General features: G+C 39.1%; 1 protein-coding gene across 1 annotated transcript in view; it reads left to right on the forward strand.

The window, feature by feature from the left end:
• plcl1 (phospholipase C like 1) overlaps positions 1-24,763 on the forward strand; it is a 56,998-nt gene that overhangs the window by 22,345 nt on the left and 9,890 nt on the right. The window contains exons 2-3 of the mRNA XM_052606280.1: positions 17,870-18,493; positions 20,234-21,922. Of these exons, the coding sequence (XP_052462240.1) occupies positions 17,870-18,493; positions 20,234-21,922 (2,313 nt within the window). The remainder of the gene's footprint in view (positions 1-17,869; positions 18,494-20,233; positions 21,923-24,763) is intronic.

Genomic DNA, 24,763 nt, shown 5'->3' on the forward strand with positions numbered 1-24,763 from the left:
GTCTTTTAGCAAATTGCACAGTGTTTATTTACTCAACATGGGCTTACTAATGTGTGTTTATGGTGAAGCTTTGTTTGTGAACTTACCTTACACAATACATTGTGGTACTTTTTTTCGTTAAAGAATGCTGGAGTGCTATGTTAATGAATAATGGCTAAATGATGGAGTCAAAAAGCACCGTACATGTACAGTAAATCGCTTTTAATGCATTACATAAACTAAACAATTTTATTTATATATATAAAATGTATTAAATATTTTTTTTACATGGTTGTGTATTAAGCCACTTTGTTTACATCCGAGTTTGACAATGTGATGGCTGGTGTGTGAGAATAGAATAGTTTATGAGCGTCTGTATATGCTTGTTGCTGACGGCCCCCCAGATCTGTTCTGTCTTTCATTTGTTTGTGTGCATTTGTGTGAATGACGTGTGCAGAGGAGGTCATCTCTCGGAGGAGCGAGAGGCAGAGAGTTGTTGCATAAGCAGATTAAATTATGTAAGAGCCCCCCCCCCCCCCCCCCACAACAGACAAATGTTTTTTCTTTCATTTGTGTGTTGGCTCCTTCCACCGTTCTGACTTTCAGCCCCAGCGCTCCCAGAGTTCCCAGTGTTGGGGAGTAGCTAATTAAAAATGCTGCTAACTTAACTACATTTTTCTGTAGCTCAGCTGCTAAAAACAGTTGAGCTTTTATAGCAGCAAGCTACTTTTGACAACAAGTAGCATCGTGGTGTCTGGTGTGACAATATGCTGCATCACTGTTGAATTGTGAGCATAGATTTCAGCTGACTGAGTCGAGCCAGTAATTAAATTTCCGGAACTGTCCTCTTAAATTTAACTTTGGAAAGTCTAAATACTTTTTTTCTTTCTTTTTTTTTTTTTTTTTTTTTTTTTTTTTTGTTGTTGTTGTTCCTTTGGACATTTCAAGTAGTTAACAAAAATAAATAAAAATAAGTATTTTAAATGCTGCTGTTCACCATGTTTAAGGCTTTTGTCTTGCCATTTGTTTTGTTTATTTGGTTATTTAATTGATTAGTTAGTTAGTATATGACGTTTTGACCATAATTAAATAGCCTAATTCTTTTAGCATGTAATTACACTACTGTTTAAAAGTCTGGGCTAAGAAAAAATTTTTTTTGAAGTCTTTTATGCTTACAGAATCTGCATTTATTTGATTAAAATACAGTAAAAACAGTAAGACTGTAAATTATTATTACAATTTAAATTTCATGTTGTCTGTTTTAAATAATTTTTTATGTTTTTTATTCCTGTGATGCCTGAGCTGAATTTTCAGCATCATTACTCCAGTCTTCAGTATCACACAGTCCTTATCACACAGTATTATTATCAATCTTGAAAACTGTTGTGTTGCTAAATATTTTTTTTGAAAACCTTTAATGAATAGAAAGTATAGAAGAATTGCATTTATTGTTAATAAAATCAGGGGGGAAAAGTGTTCTTGCATTTATCTGCTTTTATTTCCAGTTATTTTATTAATTTCTTCTTTATTGTTCATAGAGCAAACAAAAAACATATTCCAATATAGATCTGTAAAGCTTATTTGGTTTTTCCGAAATTATCTTAGCAATACAGTATACCGAAAAGGGGATGTTTCTTTTTATGCTGAGTTTAGTAATCTCTTGTACTATTATAAATTACTTAAGTGTCACGTTTGATCAATGTAGTATGTCCCTGTTGAATAAAAAAAAATAGTATTGTCCCCAAACCTTTGAACTCTGTTGTATGTCTGTGTGTGTGTGTGTGTGTACATATAGTGACTTTATCACTACCTTGTAGCTGGGGATTCTAGGCCGTTATATAGCTTTCCCAGGGTTGGTGTTCATGCTGTCTGTGTGTGTGAGGTTGTATCTGAATACATCTGTACACTCTGTCAGAAAGCATAGGTGTTGAGATTCAGAGCAGGGTATCGCTTCTCTCTGCCGCTCTACATCTTTTCAATCCTACCTTGCAGCAATGCTATTCAACATCCACTGTGGACCTACATGTGTGTTCTATATTGAGCAGCAGAGAAATATCTTCTTCCGTCCCACTCACACACTCCTCTATACATAGCCCTGGATATTCCACCCTCATGTTCTTCAGTACTCATCCACAGAGTTTCCCTCACCTTTCACTTGCTTTGTTCACGCTGATCGATAGAATGCATGCAGTGTGCTTCATGAAACATCAACAACATTACCCATTTCAGTACAGACAGTTTCAAGAGCTGCAATTAGATCAAACTATGGGAAACTTTGAGATGAACTATTCAGTAGGCTTAACACCAACACACTTTAAACCAACACCCCACATTTCACTCTAAACTGCAATAACCACACATTGCAATTTTTTATATGTGTGTGTGTGTGTATGTGTGTGTGTGTGTATATGTATATATATATTAAATGCATATATATTAAATGCATATACACACACACACATATACACGGAGCAGTGGGCAGCCATTTATGCTGCAGGGAGCAGTTGGGGGTTCAGTGCCTTGCTCCGAGACTCGAACCCACAACCCTAAGGTTAGGAGTCAAACTCTCTAACCACTAGGCCACGACTTCCCTAGTAGCTTAATATCATGTAAATGGTCACTGTGCTATTTCAGCACTCTGGAAGCTCATCCTTTTTTATCTTCTGTAAAAGATTAGATGGATTGCTCAGTTAAAAGGTTGGATAACTTGTTTTTGCATTGCAGCTCATTAGATCAAGAAGTCAAAGCAGAGATTAGTGGACTCAGAACCAGTCAAGATGAAAATTGGCTTCTTTATCTTTGGGCACTTTTATGTCCCAAGTTTGACGATGGTAAGATTTTTTTTATACATATATTTGAAATGTTTGTTATGCTCAACAGCATTTCATTTATTCCAAAATACAGTTAAAGCACTAACATTTGTGAAATATTATTGCAATTTAAAACTTCGGTTTTCTATATTTAAAATGTAATTTATTCTTGTAATGGCTGCTGAAAATTCAGCTTTGCCATTACTCCAGACTTCAGTGTCACGTGATTCTTCAGAAATCATGTTGATTTGGTGCTCAAGAAACATTTCATATTACTATCAATGTTTTTGTATAAACCATGATCTTGTACTTTTTGTACTTTTTGATCTTGAGTCATGATGAATAGAATATTCAAAATATCAGCATTTATTAGGATTTTTTTCTTTACTCTCTTTTCTGATTAAAGCATTAATAAAAGTATTAACTGCTTAAAAAAAGGTACTAAACCCAAACTTTTGAACAGTAGTTTATACATCAACCGTTAGTTTATAAATTAATCTAGTGAGAATGTGAAACTTTTTTTTTTTTTTTTTTTTTAAGTTTTCTTTTTTTAAACGTCTGTCATTGCCGAAAGTTCCCATAGTCGCATAAACACCCATGGATTGCATGTATGTTCTGAATTAGAATCCATCTGATGAAATCACTGGCATGTTTGGGCTTATAGTGTATATTTCAACACACTGTCCTGTCCTTTTACATTGCCCTGATGATGATTGTTTCTCTGAACCATGCATACTCTGCTGACCTCTTCCCTTTGGCAATCTTTTTGACCTCAATTTTCATCTTGATGGCTGCCAAAGCTGGAAAATGATGACATCAGTCATAATCTGTGCCGTTCCCCTCCCTGCTCCATTTCTTTTTGTGTGTGTGCGTGTGTGTGTGTGTGTGTGCGCCTATGTACGTCTGTTTATCAATCACAACAGGGCAACTCCCCTTTCTCTCTTTTATTCCTTCTCCTTTTTAGAAATTCTCAGTTCTCTTATCTTGGCAACGCCCTTGGGCCGGTGGTTTCCGGTTTTTAGATTAAAGCTGCTATTGAATGATAAACAAAAACCTCACATTTCAATAACACATGACAACTTGTCAACAATTATCAATTTCAAATAATATATTCAGCAAACCTTCATGGAAGATGTTTTTTATATACTTTGTGTCTGTACAATGCTATTTTGAACCCCACTGTTGTAACATTCTTCAACACCTCTTGTTTTGTATTCCACTGAAGGAAATTAAATGATTATGAATAAATTATGACCGAATTGTCATTTTTTTGTAGTGAACGATTCCTTTCTTGTTCATGGGTTTTTTTTTAGTCAAACTTGGATGGCAAACCTGGCATTCTCCATGAGTCATATTGTTAGCATTTAACCCCTTCAGACATCAACCCTTCAGTGGCCCAGCTCATCTGAGGTGTTTAGGTGCCCTCTCTCTGGGCTGCCCCATTCCTGCTGGCAACCGGCCATTCACACACAGCTGCCAGTGGACAGACGTTTCTAAACACACAGACAGAAAGACATACACACAGTGTGCCCAGCTAAAGTACACATTGGCTTTCACACACACAGAGCTGTGATAGCGCAATGTTTTGATGCACAGTATGTATACAACTCTAGTAACTCAATGCAGCTGTGCGCTATTTGCATAATGCTTTTAATACATTTCTGCCTGTAGCTATGACATCCCACTGGGCTTTTGTCTTGCTGCTTTTCCAAAGCCATCTTCTCTTTCTCTTTTCGCAAGGTTTGCTCTCCACATCTCTTGCTTTTTTCTCTCTGCATCTTTTTCATGTTGTTGAAGTCCTTCGTGACTGTCCTCTTCCCCCTGGACATTTTTTTTGCTCAGTGTTATTATTTTCCCTTTGTTTACAAATAAGCAAAAGATAAATTATGAGGCCTGAGAGTTCTTTTACCAAAGAAGATACTGTGCTCATTGGGGACCAGGGGTCTTTATTGAATGACCTTTCTGGGTGGCTTTCAAGTTGCATTTTAAGAGTCCTTATTGTACATCTAATTCTCTCTCTTTTATCTGCTTGTCTCTTGTGGTCTTTCCTTTCTTCACTTTAGCTTATGGTTGACTTGAGAATCAATATAGGGGATTTTCAAGCTTTGGCATCACAACTTCATGCTAATTTAGCTTGATAATGTGTTTATTTGTATGATTTTTTGACCGGTTAGGCTTGTCTCTCCATCCTCAGGCAAAAATACGACATTAAAAATTGTAATAATTCAGCTATTCAATTCATAAAATTATGGACATGTGCAAGAATTTTTTTATTACTGGCATTCAGTCCTCCATTGTTTGAATTATATCTGGTGTTTTGAGTGGTGTACTGCTCCACTCAGGATATCCACATACATTCAGGGGTGTTTGAATTGTTTTATTTATTTTGCTGTTTATGAGCTTGAGTCTGTGAGTTGAAGTCCATTTGAGGGGTCCAGTGGCTTGATTGAACTGTATTGCAGAGAGATGTACTGCAACAAACAAAAGAAGGTACGGCCTTGAGGGAAAACACCAGTGCACCTGGTTAAATCACTTTACACCTCCTCAAGTTCATACAGGTCATTGTATAGATCACTGCTGCTGTTTGTTTTGTGTTATCATTTTGTTTTCTCTCCAGCAGTGTGGGTGGCTTTTTAAAAATATGCCAAAAAGAACAGACCCATTGAAAAATAAATGGAGGATGACCTAAAATAGAGATTTTAGATTTTAGGAAGTTCAAGGGGTTTAAAAAAGGGTGAAGAATATGTCCAGTCATGGAGTAAGATGATGTCGCATTTGGATTTTCATGAACAAATATGTCGTCCTCCATACTTCATGTCCTCTTTTGCCTCTCTTACACTCTTTTCTGTATCTTTCACTATACGTCACACTCACAGTCATGGTGCACAGCTGAATTTGTAGATCCAAGCTTGTTGTTTATGCATGAGTAAGTGCCAGCCAGACAGTTAATTCTCCCCTCTCTCTCATTCCCAGCCCCTGGCTTCTCTTTTGCACTTGCTTTGCTGCCTTGTTTGGCACGCTGTAATGGCCCAGATCCCTTCACTTTCGACAGACATAAGATTGCTTCCAGCCAAACATTTCATTTTGTGCACATTTGGTGGGGAAGAAAAATCAAACACGAAAAAGGTGATACTACATTTGGGTGTAAGTTGATTAAAAAACAGTTACACAGTCAAACGGATCTACTGTAACAGACATTGCATCTAATTCTTATTTATAATGACACATTCCCTTTTTTATAAAACAGTATATTTCCATCCACTTTAGGACTTATTTTCATTAGTGCTGCCAATCAGGAAATAAGTCATTTTAAATTTAATTACTTATTGCATAAGTTTATATTTTGTGTTTGCTTGGAAGAATGTAAGAACGTTTAACCTCGAATGATGTAAAATAACATTAACATTAAATATAATGTGTGTGTGTGTGTATTTATCTAATTTATTATCATGTACATATGCACTTTTTAGTTCACTCCTTTGTTTTCTGTGGGTGATGGGACACAAAATACAGATATACAAACCAATGTGCGTATGATTACAATAATACAAAAACAAAATTATAATAAATACCAGTTTGCAGTATTAAGCATAATAAACAGGTTTTTAGCTAAAAATATCTGGAACCGAATGAGAACAGAATCCGTGTGGCCATACCTGCTCTTACGTTAAGAATAAGGCGAATAGCTAAACAACAAGCGTAAATCCATGAGTTGACCTCTTAGGCATGGCCTAACCTCTTCCAGCTTGTCTTCTGAAATTAACTCGATGGATTGGAACAAGCTTTGCTAATTAACAGCCAGAACAGCTCCTCAGGGTTTGAGACACTCAAAAAAATGCTTCTTAGTCACTGAACCACATCCCAACAAGAAATACGACAGTCCCTGGGCCGTTCAGGTTGCGAAAACTGCAGCTGCTTCTTCCTTAGACAGGTTTGCACACTTAAACTTGAATAAACAATGTCAGCCCAGGTGATTGTGAATTTATCCTGGAAGGCATTTTCTACCAAGGTTATGCAGCAGAAAAAGCAGTCATTACTTGTGTAATTATCCAGTTGTATATCCTTCATCTTGAGTTGCTAGGTAGGCGAAATATAGTCTAATTGCTTATTCTTTTTGTACTGATGAACATTTGATGTCACCGTAACTGTTTCATTGTTTAACTGAATTGTTGCTGAAGAGTCTTTCTTTGATCGGCACTTTTAATGTTTGCCATACAGCCAGTTATTAAAATATCCACGGGGGTGAATATTAAAAGTTGCATGAACTTGTTTGTACTATTAAGTCATTCCTATTGTGTTGGTTGTGTGCATCCTGTGTTTTCCCTCTCTTGTTTTACTGCATGGAAGGCCAAACAGATATTCAGGAATTCACAGAGCATAGATGTTCTGGCAGACTCCTTTGATATTGTATCTTGGAATGGAGCAGCAGTTGTTAATAAGGAATGACAGCACTTTTATCATTTTATAAGTCTGCTTTCAGCCTGCACTTGCTCTGGGTAAAGACTCTCAGGAGGGTCTAGACATGTCTTTGTGGCTCTTTGAAGCAGGGTTTTACTTTTTATTTTATTTTTATTGGTATTTATAACCTTCAGAAATGTTCTGCCAAGTAATATATTAATTACACCAAGCTGTTTAATGTTACTAAGCAAGAGAAGGGCATTTTAATAAGTGCCTTTTGAATAAAAACTTGGATTCATATGCAGAACTAGAAATTGACCTATATGGGTTTTTCTATAGCTGAAGCCGATGTTTAGAGGTCAGGGTCAGCCAATGGCCGATATGTGCTGCCAATTTTTAGGGCCGATATCTTGAAGTTTTCCCCTTCATTTGCATGCTAAAATGTCACACTAATATTAAAATAATAAGTTAAACTAAATAATAACTTAGTTAACGCTACCCATTATACACAATATGTACATACACACAGTTAGCACTACAGATTAAACACTATACACGAAATGTACACTATACACTACACTGTACAATGTACTATACAATGTACACCACACACAGAATGTACACATTCTGCATTCTGTAAACATAAACACGCATAAAAATATGCTAAGGTGCAATGGAGTGTACGTGAACTGGATACAGAAATGTCATGGATGTGCATCGGATGGTATGAAAACATAAAAAATTTATCCTAAGTTAATCGAACAAATCAATAAACTGACCAAGTATTTAATATATAAAACAGGTAATGTTATATATATATATATATATATTAGGGGTGTAACGATTATATATATAATACATTTTTATAAAGAAAAATTAATTAAATGGAAAAATATAAAAAATGTAATCTATAAAAAATAAATAATAGTAGTGCTGCAAGCACACTTGCAACCAGCAACATTTGTGTTTGGTATAAATGACACAAAACATCAAAAGTTCATTATAATTTCAAACTTACATCGCGGTCTGTTCATCATTAAAATAAAGTACAGTCAACCAAACATATAAATGGTTACACTGGTCAGTTTAAATAGACCATAGTATACCGGTCCACTCTGCTTTTCTGCCAAGGACGTTTTTGCTCATGTGAAGAGGATGATCTTTTCTGTCTAGTTTACATAAAAAAAATAAAAAAAAATATTGTAGTTTAACATTCAGATACATTGTGATTATGGAAACATTTGGATATGTGCAGAACGAGGCGTGAGCAATAACCTCCAAGTACATCTAGACAAACCCGCACTCGCTCAATCTCGTATGCAAGAACTCATGCACTGACTCGATCTAATGCACTGTAAATGCAGGATTTTTTTTAAAACACATAGGCATAGCGGAACACAAAAACACAAAAAAAGTACTGGTCATAATACTTGCATAAAATGTTTGATGTGAAAAAAGCGGTTCACTGACTGTGCAGCACAACCACAAGCGCCACAGTTAGTTTGGCATAATTTTATATTTAATACTATAGTGTCATTTGAAAACATTGAAATTGTGTTTTAAAGTACAACAACAAGCACCACAAAACCATGCAAGAGGTGCATTCAGTGGTCACCTTGACGGGAAACAATCAACAATGAACTCAAACGTATGGTGCGCTCCCTCCATTTTATCAAATTATCATAATCACATCTATTCATTTTACAGTCCTGCTACTAGCATTTTATTCAGACTAAAACCCCTTTAATTCGGGTGAGAAAGCTTTTTTTCCAAGTGGCTTATGCACATTATAATAATACAGCTGCAGACACATTTTGCAGTATTAAGGCTATTAATTGATCGTTCATTTTAAACGACGATCGATCATGGAAATTATCGAATATTGACACCGCTAAATGCAAATGAGATGGAAACCTGGCTATTGTCTGCATCAAATCATGCTTCCGAACAAATGTCATTCACTGTTCTGGGCAGCTCCAGGACAGCTGTCTCTCCGAGCATGCTGCTGTCTGTGAGCGGGGTGGAGTAACGGAGCCCTCAATCACGCTGCAGTGTTAGTGAGAGCTGCCAACTTCTCCACACCATTTACAGAGTGAGATTCTCTGACTACCTTTATCTTCCAAGGACTGTTGTTGAATCTTCCAAAAGTTTTGGCTTGGGGTCCTTCACATCCGGAAGCAGCACTCTCCACTGCACCAATAACATGGGGCTGCCCACTGACATGCCTGACTTTAAATCGGCGCTACTAAACATGGATATCGGTCGATGCAGATAAAAAAATGACAAATATCGGCCCGATATATCGGTCGACCTCTACGCAGAACTATAATTTTTTGTAATTGACAGTTTTGTGAATGCAAAAACAACATCAGAAGTGTGGTTTACCAGCTGAACAGATGGAACAGACACTGGGCCAAATATTGTATTAGTATTAGCCATTTTACTAAGTGACGGATGAATGCACAGAAATACTGTAGTTTGATTGGATGCACAATCTCTGATGTCATCAACAAAAATAGAAACATTTTCTGTGTAAGTGATATTTATTTTGCTAATTTATCTGTGCCCAATTTAATAGATAGTTGCAGGTTATTATACTGCATTTAGCACATCCCTGTGATTCCATTTGAAACTTTGGCTTAACTAAAAAACTACGTTAAGTTTAGGTCTAAGAAAGTGGGCGCACTGAGAAGGCTTTTAGGAAACCGATAGTGCCTAAAAAAGTGAAAATCACTTTTGGCAGACGCTTAAGTGATGTCTGAGCTTTTCTCTGCTCATTCGGGCAGCTTTGGAGACTACCTGAGGACTGATTGTTTTCAGAATGGAACTTGTAAAGCGGCGTAGACTGATGACTGTGTAGAGTATGTAGGCTGTGAAAAACTGTGATAAGAGGAGCTTGATTGTGGAAATGGCCCGCAATTACTTCAAGTGCTTTACTCTTGATTATCTGAGACCAGGCTTGCTTTGCAATCATGCCTATAATCGTGAGCTGATTTTCTCTACTTTCACAGTTTCTAGCAAAAAAAAAAAAAAAAAAAAAAAACTTTCTGCTATTTAGATAATAAAAAAAAAAAATAAAAAAAACAGTTGAAACTAGATTTGTCTCTAAATAGATATTTCAAGTCCAGTAGAGTTTAACAAAGTATTAAAATGTCAGAATAAAACGGTTCAAAAGTCAAATTTCTCAAAATGGTTTAACATTTCTACAAACTTTTAGTTATAGTACTAAACTGAGAAAATTTGATATATATAATGATGCATCTGTGTAGGAAGCAATAAACCAGTTTCTTAATTCCAGAACAGACAGGTATAACAGACAGAAGGTTTAGTGAGCGTAATCATACTAAAGTCCTGCAAGTTTTAAAACATGCATTTAATTATAAAGCAGTTTCCGAGTGATATGTTGGAGCATTGAAATGAAATCTCCATAGCTGCCCACTGTTATTAGGCAGGAGTTATTCTGATTGTACTGGAATACTTTTCTTTCATATTCTGCTGTACAATTCAATTATTTCTCAAAATTGCTTAGAAATGTGAGGGGTAACTAATAAATGTATTACATTTTACTAGATTACACAACCCTTCCTCTATATTTGGCTGTTTTTTTGCTCCTTGAAAGAGCAGGTGTTTGATAATCTCTCTTTTGCTGTACTCCTATTTGATTTAACACATTTCATCTTTCAAGCTGTTTATAGACCAGCTCAATGTCAGGAGATCAGCACTGCCTCACATTTCTTCTTGTCATAATTCCATTTTGACCCACACATCAGCATTTTCAATTAGTTGGGCTGTATTGGATTGACGGCCAGCTAAACTCATTGTTGGTTAATCCATGAGCGTTCCCCTCTAACCCCACTAAATCACTCTGCATGGATTACCCCTCATGTCTCATGGGGTGGGAGCAGCGCATGCACTAATCCACTGCTATCTCAGAGCTGGGATCATTAGCTGGATTGCAGAGCTGTTTCATGGCTTGCTTGGAGCCGGAGTGGATTACAGGAAGCAGCAGGTGTTGTCCCAGCTGATGAAGACAGTGGCACGGGTGGTATTTTGGGGTGGTGTTAGTGGACTCTGTTGTGAGTGGGTTAATGAGCTGATGGATGGAAATGCTGTCCGCTTAAAGGGATAGTTCACCTTCACATCATTCCAAACCTTTCACATCAATGACTTTCTTACTTTGTTCTGCAGAACACAAAATAAGATAATTTGAAGAACTACTTTGGACCCCAGGGACTTTTAGTTTGTGGACACAAAAAGCTTGGGACTGATACTGCGCTCCTGTACTCATACTCATTAAATTCTCACACACCAAAAGCCGAAACCACACAGCTTGTGAACAGTGCGGTGTCCAGACAAACATCAACAACAGAACAACATAGAGTAGAATTGGAGGTTTTAGAGATTAAGGATGTGATGAAATAAATAAATAATATAATGTTAAACATTCAATATTCACACATGTATAGCTGATGAACGGGAGCTGAGTGGATTGCGGTGCAAGATTTATGCATGTTCATCGCTGTTACAAGATTTATGTATAACGAGTGGTTCCCTGAATTATTACAGGAAAACGTCTTGTGATTACAGTACTGAGCCTCTGCAATGTAGCAGCTCTAATGTACTATTAAAATTAAAGATGAATATGAACAGTGAAAGTAACAAAAGTTTGTACAATGCATTTTAACCAGCATAATTAAGTGTGAAAATAACCTAAGGAAATATGTTTGAAGCCAGCTAAAATGATTCCTATTTTTAGTTCTGTGCCCAGCATTTTAAAAACTACAAATGCTATGAAGATACAGGTATCTGTATCAGGAAGTAGCCTACCAAAAATAAAAGTATTGGTATCGGACTCATTCTGGAAAAAGTGGTATCAGTGCATCAGTGCAAAATATAATATTTTAATAAATAAATAATAACTATATTCATAGATGTTTGGAATGAGAGGAGGGTGGAGAAATTATCACAGAATTTATCTCTTTAATCATTCCACCCTTTCATACTGTTATGGAGAGCATCATCATAATGGCAGTTTTAGTTTCTGCAGTGAAGGATGGCTTGGGTTTCTTTCTTTTTTTTTTCAAGAAAATGTATTTCATTATCAGTTATTTTACACTAATACTGTTAATTTCCCAGTATTGCTCAATGCTTACAACTCTTTTCACATAAATACTGCATTTGCAGCCTCCTTTAACTTGCCTATTTTAATTGAACAGTTTGTTTAGCCTACTAAAACTTTTTTTCATTGACAGCCAAAGACGTCTCTCTGAGTGTGTTTGGTTTTAAAGAGGATGAATGTGAATGTACATCATTTTCAGGAAGCTTTTACTTTGTAAAATAGCAACTGATAACATGCTAATTAAAGCAAAATATCACTATACACTATGGAAGAATAAAAGGACTTTTTTTCAAAAGCAATTGCAAATTGTATTTTACAATTGCGTTTTCCACATGTTGGTGCATAAAGGGTGACAAGTCAAATGCAAATGCAAATCTTGCATTAACGTTTGCATTTGCTCTTTCGCGAACGCACAGTCATTGCCACATTTCAAATGAAAAAGCAAAGTCCATTTGCAACTGATTTTTCCATGTCTTCAGAGTTATGAGCCTGTCATATTTAAATAGCAATATTAATTACCACATCTGCATTTTCACTCTCTCTGCGTCGTGCATGTAACCTGCCAAAACTCAAATGGAATCACAATTACGTTTGCATTTGAATTTCCAACGTCTATATGGAAAGCTTTCAATCAATGTGAGAGGCGGGACTATACTAGGGGGCGTGTTTGCACATAAATGAAAAGACCATTCAAATCTACACATATTTACCTATTTGCCCCCTATATCTTATTCCTATCTTATAATAAATTACCTGAATCAAGATATTTCAGTCTGTTTATGCTGCAATTGATATATGTGACAAAACAGTAAATGATGCTACTCGTAGCTGTCTGTTCTAGATGAGACTTCACTTTACACCAACGATCTAGACACAGCTGTCACAGAACATGCCACAGCCAAGGTGAATTCATATTAATATTCATGTGCGTGCATTGGTGACCTTTCACAGAGAAATCTTGAGACTTACGCAACGCTTTTTATGCCACAGGACGCTTGCTCCATAACTGATTAAAACTGTTAAAATATGAAATAATATAAAATAAGGTGCAAAATGAGTAAATAAATATAGATTGGCACTGTTTTTTTCCAATACAACTTTCAATACATCTTCAAATACAAACATGCCCCCTAGTGTAGTCCCGCCTCTGACATTGATTGACAGCTTTCCATGTAGACATCGGAAATTCAAATGCAAAAGAAATTGCGATTCCATTTGAGTTTTGGCAGGTTACATGCACGACGCAGAGAGAGTGAAAATGTGGTAGTATTGATATTTAAATAAGACAGGCTCCAATACAAAACTTTTTTCATTTGAAATGTGGCAGTCACTGTGCTTTTGTAAAAGAGCAAATGAAAACGTTAATTTAAAATTTGCATTTGCATTTGCATTTGGATTATGTCACAATTTATGCACCCACATGTGGAAAACGCATTTGAAAATACAATTTGCAATTGCTTTTGAAAAAAGTCCTGAATATTCTTCCATATAAAACAGTAGTATTGTGATTATTTAACTATGTAAAACTCATTTGTATTTTAACAAAAAAATTTAATTTAATTTATTCCTCTTATGTCAAAGCTGAATTTCACATGACCCTTCAGAAATTATGGTTTGGTGTTCAAGAAACGTCTCTTACTATCAGTGTTTTTGTGGAAATTGCAATCATTTTTCAGGTCTCTTTGAGAAATATAAAGTTTGCAAAAACAATCTATTTTAAAACGAAAGCATTCTAATAGTCTTTACTTTCACTTTAAATTAATTGAATGCATCTTTGTTAAATAAAAGTATTAATTTCTTAACTTTTGAATGGTAGTGTAAACAGAAAAATCTAGACCTCGCTACTAGTTGACTAATTGTTGCTCATCCTGCGTTTGTCAATATAAAATATTCTTGCACAGCCTTCAATTTGTGAATTTGCTCTGTTGTCTTCCTTTCAGTCCACAGTGTTTGTTGTTAGCTTTAAGCAGATGACCGTAGTAAACACTGTTCTGTGTGAAAGTCTAGCCTCAGGCAGCTTTGGAAAGGTTCATTGAGGACTCAGTAGTACAGTAGAAAAGGCTGATGTCATCGAGGGGTTTTTAAAGGGCAGGGGCTCAACTGTTATTAAAACCAGTCAGGTCTATTAGCAATATATCAAGGGTTATTTCCTCAGTCTGAACCATCACCAGTACCCATATTGGCACATTTTAGTTCTTACTTTTTTTCCCCCTCGTCACTCCACATTTTCTCCTCTGTCCTCAGTTTCCTCCATCCATCCAACCTCCAATTATTATCTCCTTCTCTCTAGTGCTTGTGCTCCCCTTTCATTCTCCTCCTCTTTCCCTTGATTAAGTGGAGATGGGAGCACATCTAAATTTAACCGCACTTCATCTTCCAGCTCCCCACTTGCTGTGTTTAATACTTCTGTTATCCCTCTCAGACCTATGGTGGGAAATTGCTTATAATGTCTGTGTAATTTTATATTGTGGAGGAAAGCTGTGCGTTTTACCTACCTTCTAGGTTTTCCAGCAGTGTGTATGTGTGTGTTTTGTTGCACTTCTCCCTCAATCTCAATTATTCTTAGTTTTTCTTTGCTATGTTTTCTCGCCCTTTTTTCGTATTCCTCAGCTAATAGTCTCTTAAGGCGTGCGTACACAGTGCGAATTCGGATGGTCGGAAGATCGTATGTCAACGCACACGGCACGAGTGAGTTTATCTGAAAATCGTATGGACGACATGATATACGACACGATTTTACAACCTGCGAATTCCAGAAGCAATCGCAAGAAGTTGATAGAAGCGCTCGACTTGAAGCAGCGCTGCACGCACAGAAGGATCACTGTATGACATTACCGCGAGAGCGATATGAGAGCACACATACCCAATGCATTCGAATCGCTCTCGCGGTACTTTGATGTCATACAGGTGATCATTCTGTGCGTGCAGCGGTGCCTCAAGTGGAACGCGCCTAATATAACTGCTCTCCCTCTCTCATAACTGCAAATAAAATATTGATACGAGCCTTGACTGTTTCCTACACGTACAGGTTATTTTTCAGCAATAGGAAACCGGGACGTTTGGTTACCCTGTGTGTGTGTTCTTGTAGGCCTATATGGTTTATAAATATCTGAAATGGGTATTAAAATGTAAACATGGTTTATGAGGACAATTACTGTGCTCTCGTAAACCAAATGGCTTTAAAAAATACTATATGGTATTTAATAGAAATTTTAAACATGCATTTTTCGTGATGGATAGAAGTAGTGTATGGGGATATACAGTAGAATACCGTTATGTCTATGGAGAGTCCCTGTAAACTACAAATGCGTGTGTGAGCGAGAGAGCGAGAGAGAACTAAAAAGGCATTGGAATACGTTGCTAGAAACATCATACAGCGCTCGCTGTTCCTGTCAGACTTCAGCTGCCGTCTTCATCTTTCTTCTTCTGTGGTTTTCCTAGTTCGTGATTGGTCAACTTCAGATAAATCAACAAATCGGCTCGTTCAACCGCACAAATGGCACGAATTCAAACCGATAGCTCACAAACTTTTTAGACATGTTTAAAAATGATCGGGAGGTCGGGAAGTGCTCGTAAGCCACTCTGCTCGGCTCATAATTCATCGCAAATGATACGAGCCGTGACCATACGAGAATACGAGATTTCCACACGATTGAAAAAAATCGCATGCGAACTTGTACGACAGCAAAAATCGCACCGTGTACGCCCGCCTTTACAATCTTTTCCTTACCCCACTTGTAGACCCTCCATTCTTTGTTCAAAAAACACAAAAAACAAATCAGTAAAAAATAAAACAAAGCAAAATGAAGTGGACTTAGTGGGATTAAGTCTGATAGATGCACTTTTAGACTAGAACAATACATTAAAAGCTTTGCAGACTTGTCACCATTGTTTTCTGGAGAACCCTAATTGGTAGTTGGCTTAGATGGATGGACAGGTTTTCTTTTTACCCTCTCTCCTGGTGACCTCGGGTGTCTAACCACTTAAGTTGCATTTTAACCTTGCATGGTCATTCCTGCTAAACTACACACTGTTCTCTCACCCTGATTGCTCCGCTATCACACAGTCTGCGCAAACACCTGCTGACCTGGATTCACAGCGGCAGGCTGTTGTTTCGTCATGCAGGTTCTGATCCAGAAACACAACCGCTTTGAGGAATGAAGTCTGCCAGCTGTATAGAAACAAGACAAACGAAGACAAATGAACATGTCCGAGTGCTCAGTGGCTGCACACTGTACTCTCTGACCTGACCTCATACACTGCTGCTCTGGTCTGAATGTCAATGGGTTTTGCTCAGCCGAAGGACTCCAGAATTTGTGCTTGATTCTTTCTTGACTCAAAAAGAAGTGAATTTTGATAATAACGAAGCTGTAAAAACAAACAAACAAACAATGTCTTGACATAAAATTACATTTTATAAACATTTCCTTCAAACCTGAAGCACAACACATTGCACCTTGTATTTCCAAATACAGGTAAAACAACTGTGCAAAATCAATACTGAAAGTTTACCCATATTAAATTGGGGTTCTAAATGAGACCGTGGTTCTTCCCAGTGTAATCAACTCGCTGACAAGATGCTGACGTGTTGTGGGTTGTTGCCAGGGTGTTGCGGATGTTTTCTGGGTGAATTCAGAAGTGTTGCTAGTTGGTATAGGATGCTGGTAGTGGTTGCTAGTTCCTTGCTGGCCACAAGAGCTCACCACCCAGGTTTATATATGATATTCTGGTCCCTAGACAGATATGGTGGAATCTTTAGATTTTTTTTTCTGCCTATTTTATTATCTTTTAGGTGTGTATGATTTAAAAAGGAATAGTTATGACACCTGCAGAGAAACTGAAGACTTTCCAATGGGATTATTCATGTCTTGATTATATAAAGCCCATTTTTGATATTTGTCTGAAGTTCATTAGCTTCTGCGTGGATACTCCCTGCGTATTTGTTATGAGAGCCAGTCTGATTAGTGCCAAATGGCTTGGGGTGGAAATCCCAGATTACACATTCTAACTACTGCAATGACATAATGTGTTTCTTTTATGAGGCTTTTTTGTGGCTTAATTTTGAGGTATTAGGATATATATAGGACAGTGCTGCAAGCACACATTTTAAAACCAGCAACTATTTAAAATTACAAATACAGAATTAAGAACAGAATAGAAGAACAGAGGGAAAAACGGGGACATTTTAGCAGCTCTGACAATGGTAATACATGGTCCAGTGCTGCTGCTGGCCTGTGATGTAATATAGGATGCAGTTGGTTTATTCTGAATAGGCCAGAGGAAGGACACCATAGTTCATTTGCCTTGAATGACATGAAGCTTCATTAATCTCCAAAATGTGCCTCCATTGTTATGTGCATAAAGTTATTTCAGGCTGAAACATGCCTTATGTTTTGTCTTAAACCGACAGACACAAAGCACCTTTTGTGATGAATGAGACCGTTTCCATCTTGCTTTGTTGCTAAGATGCTTTACTAGAACAGCACTATGTAGAATGACATAGACGTTTTCTTCTTTTGTGGTTCACATTGTTTCAATTTGTTTTCCTTTTTTTTTTTTCAAGGACCCTTCAGTGGCCAAGATCAGTGGTGGAAGAAAGAAAACGGTTTCTTTTAGCAGTATGCCATCAGAAAAGAAGGTGAGCAGTGCTGCAGATTGCCTTGCCTTCATGCAGGGTGGTTGTGAGCTAAAGAAAGTGCGACCCAACTCTCGCATCTACTCAAGATTCTACACTCTGGACTCTGAGCTGGCCTGCCTCCGTTGGGAACCCTCCAAGAAAGATGGTGACCGGGCTCGACTTGACATCTCTGCCATCCGTGAGGTCCGCACAGGGAAAAGCACAGAGACTTTTCTCCACAATGGCCCATCTGATCACCTCGCTGAAGAAGCAGCCTTCTCCATCTTTCACGGTGACGAGTATCAGTCCTTAGACCTGGTTGCACTCTCTGCCGATGTGGCCAACATCTGGGTGACAGGGTTGCGGTACCTGTTGTCTCACCCTGGTGCAGTTGGTGGAGGGAGTGGAGGGGATGGAGGGATGGGAGACGGCAGTATTGGGAGCACAATGAGGTGGAACTGGTTGGCGGCAGAGTTTTCATTGGTTGATGAAGATGGACACGGAATTGTGTCTGAAGATACGGCAGTAGCCACCATCTGTAAACTCTGCCCAGGCATAAAGGAAGCAAAGGTAAGACATTCTCTTATAATTCAATTTAAACCACAAAATAAATGTAATGACCAAATGGGTTCAGAAAATGCCAAACAGTACTGAATGCTTGACTCCCCAAATTGAAAGCAATCAGAAATGCATATACTGTAACAGTTTTTATGTAGGACAAATAAAACAAGAATCATACTACTAGAGCCAGAAATGTGAACAGGCAATATAATTGTTGTTCCAGAGCTGACCTCTCTGAATCATTACTTAGCTTGACTTGTTAGCCAGCCTTGCTGAGGTGCACGGCAATTGTTGGTTTTTCAATTTGGCAGATGTGACAGTAGTTTCATGCATGCGTGTCTGTGTGTGGACTGGACAGCTGGGGACATTAGGAGGAAAGACAGAAGCCACAAGGCCAAGTTTCCAAGTCTTTGTGACAGCAAGTGTGAGGCATCTGCTTCATGTGTCTAGAAAGACAAGTAAAGGCAAAAAAGGCAAGAATTGAGGAGACATGACTCCGTTTGCTCCTGGCTGTATCCAAATTAGAAAAATGGGGGACACCATCTAGGACCTGTGAAAATCTGCTGTCCCTGAATTTGTATGACTTGTGACATTTTGTCTCTCAAGAATCACTCAAATCACTATCTGCCACTAGCTGCTTTTTTAATTTGCCTCTGGTCTGTAACAGTTTTGTACTGTGATTGCTCATTAAAGGGGACGTTGGATGCCCACTTTCCAGAAGAAAAACAAAACGGCTTGATTAATTGAGATTGTTTAGGTTTTTGGGGATTACATTTTTGGGGATTAACGCTCCTTGTTAGTATAGTGGACAGTATCTCCGCCTGTCACGCGGAAGACCGGGGTTCGATTCCCCGACGGGGAGAGCTGGTTCATGGGGGGAAGTCGTGGCCTAATGGTTAGAGGGTTGGACTCCCAATCGAAGGGTTGTGGGTTCTAGTCTCGGGCCGGACGGAATTGTGGGTGGGGGTAGTGCATGTACAGCTCTCTCTCCACCTTCAATACCACGACTTAGGTGCCCTTGAGCAAGGCATCGAACCCCCAACTGCTCCCCGGGCGCCGCAGCATAAATGGCTGCCCACTGCTCCGGGTGTGTGCTCACAGTGTGTGTGTGTGTGTGTGTGTGTGTGTTCACTGCTCTGTGTGTGTCCATTTCGGATGGGTTAAATGCAGAGCACAAATTCTGAGTATGGGTCACCATACTTGGCTGAATGTCACTTCACAAAATAGGAGTGTATGGACTTTTATCATTGTAGGGTGTTAGGGTCCACACACTGCTTAGACATTTATATGCAAACACCAAAAAAAAATTACATTTTGTATCCAATGTCACCATTAAGTTTCAAAGTTATTTTCAAGGAAGTTATTTTCAAGGAAGAAAATCCACACCTCAGCATTTCTTATTCCGGAAACAAACCCCCAGCCCCCCCCCCAAAAAATGATGCTTGAATTATAAGCAGATAATAATTATAGTAGACTGCTTGAACTCAGTAACCATCCATCACCTGACAATAGTCCTTATGTTCTTTTGTTTATCATTTAGTAGATACTTTAATATCTAAAGCAAGGCATTCCCCAGGAACAAGTTCATTAGCACAATGGTAATAGTGTGTGGTTTAATGATCTTCTAATCATACTTAAAGTATGACAATTTTTGGGTTTCTATCTCAGTGTTGTCAATACAATGTGCTGACAACACAAGTAGGTGTGCTTAAAAAAACATTAATATAACTGTCTTTTTTTATTTATCAGGTGCGATTGCGTTTTAAGGAGATTCAGCGGAGCAAAGAGAAGCTAACCTCTCATGTTACACTGGAAGAATTCCAGGAAGCCTACTGCGAGTTGTGTACACGACCTGATGTCTATTTCTTGCTAGTGCAACTATCTAAAGACCGAGAGTGTCTTGATGCCCAGGACCTGCGTCTTTTCCTGGAGACTGAGCAAGGTCTCTCATTGGCCACCACTGAGGGCTGCTTGGAGCTTCTTAGTCGCTTTGAGCCCTCTGCAGCTGGGCGTGAGCGAGGTCTACTGGGCTTGGATGGATTAACCCGCTACCTACAGTCAGCCGAGTGCCAGTTGTTAGACCCTGAGCACCAGAATGTGTGCCAGGACATGAAGATGCCCCTATCTCATTATTTCATTAGTGCCTCCTACCGTTCCTACCTGCTGGATGACCAAGTGCATGGCCGGGCTGATCTTGGGGGTCTCATTCGAGCCCTGCAGGTTGGCTGTCGGTGTCTGGAGCTAGGGGTTACCGATGGGCCAGAAGGGGAGCCACTTTTGGGTGTAGACCATGGTACAGATGGAAAGCATCATCATCACCACCATCATCATCACCATCATGGTTCTGTTACTCTGCGTAGTGCCCTGGAAGTAGTCAACAAGTATGCTTTTCTCACCTCCCAGTATCCTCTGCTGCTGTATTTATGCCAGCGTTGCTCACCTTCCCAGCAACGTACTCTTGCACAACACCTAAAAAAGGTTTTTGGACCCAAGCTTCATACCCCTGAATCTCTGCATGTCAGTCTCGGAGGTCGTGCAACCATTTTACCCTCTCCGGAGCAGCTGAAGGGAAAGGTGCTTCTTGTCGGAAAGAAGCTGCCCCCAGAAGAGGAAGGTTCTGAAGGAGAGGTATCTGAGGAGGATGAGGAGATTGGTGGTGGTGGTCCTCTGGCTGGCAGAAAAATGACTATCCCTGGGGAAGAGGAACTGGGGTTGGTCATTGTTGTTCCCCCACCCCCACAGCCAAGACGCCTCCGTTTGCGGCGTGAGTTGTCTGATCTCATCGCAGTCGCTCGTACTGGAAGTCGGAACTTTTATGCTCACCGGATGAGTGCACAGGCATCCCAGCAGCATTCTCCCCCCTCCACTCCATCTTCACCAGGTACACCTATGACCCTTGACCCCCCTTACTGGACCCTGTGCTCTCTTGGGGAAGGAGAGGCAGGGCGGCTGGCCAGTGAGAGCCCAGAGGAGCTGGTGAACTTTACAAAGCGCAGTCTAACTCGTGTGCGGCCCAGCTCTGTAAGACTAGACTCTAGCAACCCAAACCCACAAGGCTACTGGAAAGGAGGTGTGCAACTGGTGGCACTCAACCAGCAGACGCCAGGTGCAATGCTAGACCTGACCCGTGGCCGTTTTATGCAGAATGGTGGGTGTGGGTATGTTCTTCGTCCAGCAGTAATGCGAGAGGAGGTTTCCTACTTTAGTGCCCAGTCACAAGGCTGCGTGCCTGGTGTACCACCACAAACACTCAGGGTGAAGGTCATTAGTGCCCATAGTCTACCCAAGCCACAAGGCTCTGGTGCCAAAGGTGAGGTCATTGACCCATATGTGGTGCTGGAGCTGCACGGAGTTCCTGCAGACTGCACAGAGCAGAGAACTCGCACTGCTGCCCAGAACCAGGATGACCCACTGTTTGACGAGACGTTTGAGTTCCAGGTGAGTGTGAGACTGCCATATGAATATAAATCTAATTTATTTCATATGTGATGCTGGAAGACTTTATTGAAGCTAAAGCTGACCTTTCTACTATCACTGACATTTGCATAGGGTTTTTGCATTTGCCCCCTAGTGGCAGTTGCAGTGAACTTTCAAACAGGTTGTGATTGTCCTCTACCCTTCTACCATGGTAAAATGAATGAACAATGAATGTACACACTTAAAACAAATGATCAGCAGTACATCTGAAAGAAAAAGATTAGAGATTAAGCACTGAGCCATTAGACGTTTTACATGACACCTTGCCTGTGGGTTTTTGACCCGGTGTTCTGTGGTGTGGTCAGTGACGTGTAAGGTTATTTTAAGCTTCTCTTGTGTGTATCAGTCTTGAGGGCAGTGTCCATTCTCATGTGTCTTAATCAGAATGCTGCACTCCATGAAGCAGCAACTGAGCCAACTTACACTGATTACCTGCTGCATTCAATATTAACACAGTTCCAACAGAGCTCAGATATGGCCTATCATATATCCTAACACACATACTCATTGATCTCCCTTAGCAAGGTGAAAAACTAACATATGTTAACATGTTATATTTTGCCACCGTTTGGTGACAAACACCACTGACAGGCTTGTGTTTCTGTAACAAATTGGCACTGCCTGGGCTAAGCATACACCGATTTCAGAGGACAACAACATGGCTGAAAGCTATTTCTGCTGTTAATGCTTATCTTAGACAGAATCTGAGTTTTATTTTGAATGCTGTTTTGGAGGCATGCAGTTTTCGTCTCCATGTAGTTAGACATGAACATATCTTGATCGAATACAGCGAGTTTATGAAAGGTGAGCTGTCACTGGTTGCTCCATTTGCTTTCATTTCTTAGTATGCATTAATCTGAGCTGCCAACTATGGCAGAAATGTCACATACATAAATAACGTGAATGTACTGACCTGTGATTCACAAACCAAAATTAGGTTAATGGCTGCAGTCTGTCCTCATGGATGCACTGGGATGACGCAAGTGTGTGCAACTTAACACAACTCTTCTTAGATTTGTAATTAGGGAAGATCTACATCCAAACGTAATGGCCTGCTAACACTAATGCTCTTGCCCTGGATTGTTTAAATGTACAGTCAAGATAACTCATTACACTGCACTTTAAGTGGGTGCTAGTTTCTTCCAGCATATTTGTTTCAATGATGTGACCTTTCTTTTAGCAGGGCCTAATTACAGCTGCATGCCACATTTAAACTGCTTTAATAACGAGGTGCAGAGGAAGGTAGTTTCTTTGTGCAGGAGAGGGGTTGTTTTACCTGTGATTTCCAGTGCAATGAAGTGGACACAAACATGCAGCACTCTAGGTGTAGAGCAAGACTGCTGAAACCAATCACCGAATTTTTTAACAACGTTCATCTGAGGAGAGTTAAGCCACGTTTCCACTACTGGAACTTTACCCAGGAACTAGGGAATTTGGGTTGGGACTCGATGTGTTACCACTGGAACTTTACACAGGAACTAGGGACTTTGGGCTGGTACTCGTTGTGTTTCCACCACAGGAACCAGGATCTAAAATGAAGTTCCAGGTAAAAAAAATGCCCCTCAGAAAGTCCCTGCTCGCGAGGTAGCACTTTTTCAAAGGTCCTGAACTTTTGGGGGCGAGAATGTAGTTAAAACTAAAATCTGTGGTTTATTTATAAAGATAGCGCCCATTTTAAATGTTTTGGCGATTTCGGAGACGATCCGTTCAATGCGATCCGCGGGAGCTCAGTGCTCATGTAGCTATCTGACTAGAGCAGTCTCAGCTCGGCTAGTCCTTCTGACATTTGCCGTTGGCTCTAGTGTCTGTTTTGTGGTTAAACATAAAATATAATTAATTTTGGGTAAATCTAACAGTTAAATCTTTGGTCTTTATTCAATTTATCTATAAAATGAAAATAAAAAGTAGTTGCTATAATATTACTATAATATTTAATTTTATTATGTAGAATATATAGGCCTACACATTTCCCTGAACTACACTTCTGCAGCTATTAATATGTTTAAATGAAAATTACAATAGGCAGTGGTATTTGATATATTTCGTCTTATTGTAGATATACAGTGAGGAAAACTGCAGTATCAAGTACGCTGCTGTTTGCAGAATTATCGGACTTGCGTCGTCCTGTCCGCGGGAGCTCACACTCCCGAGTCGAACTCGCAGAGTCTTAACTACTGAGGACGCAAGGCCAAAAATACTTTTGTTTTGAGAAACGCGCGCAGGTGTCAGACTATTTGCCTAATATTCAAGGTACTTTAGGCATCGGTGGAAATGCGGAATTAGTGTGTGTTTGAGGAAATTGTCTTGCTAGCTAAAAAAAAAAAATATATTTTGTCAAGAATACTAGTTTCTGTCAAAAAGCAGAGTGTGTAAGCTCTCAAGAAACACGCTATTGTCATGTATTGAACCAGAATCCATTAGTAGTGCTATTATCCATAAGTTTCTTAAAAAAACAGTAAGTACCATCATGACGTTTCTCTGCTTCTGTTTGCTTGTTGTCCCTTTTTTGACAATGTTAACAACTCCTGTCAAAGCTAGAAACAACAATAATCTTCCAATATGAATCTCCAGACACACTGTACTTCCATGTTTTGTATTAAGGTAGATATGTGGCTTTTGGATTGGTTTCCACATCATACACATATTGTACTGCAAGTAGACAATTATTTAAATCAAAGACTGTGTCATATGTTTATTTGAAGGGGAGGTTTTGAGAAGGATCCAGTGAAATCACAAATATGTCTCTCACGCACACACATTCTGTCCTGGGGAATTGTGCATCTTGTTGTTTGCATTTGTTTG

This window comes from Carassius gibelio, chromosome A9 (genome assembly GCF_023724105.1).
Source record: "Carassius gibelio isolate Cgi1373 ecotype wild population from Czech Republic chromosome A9, carGib1.2-hapl.c, whole genome shotgun sequence".
NCBI classification, from domain to species: Eukaryota; Metazoa; Chordata; class Actinopteri; order Cypriniformes; family Cyprinidae; genus Carassius; species Carassius gibelio.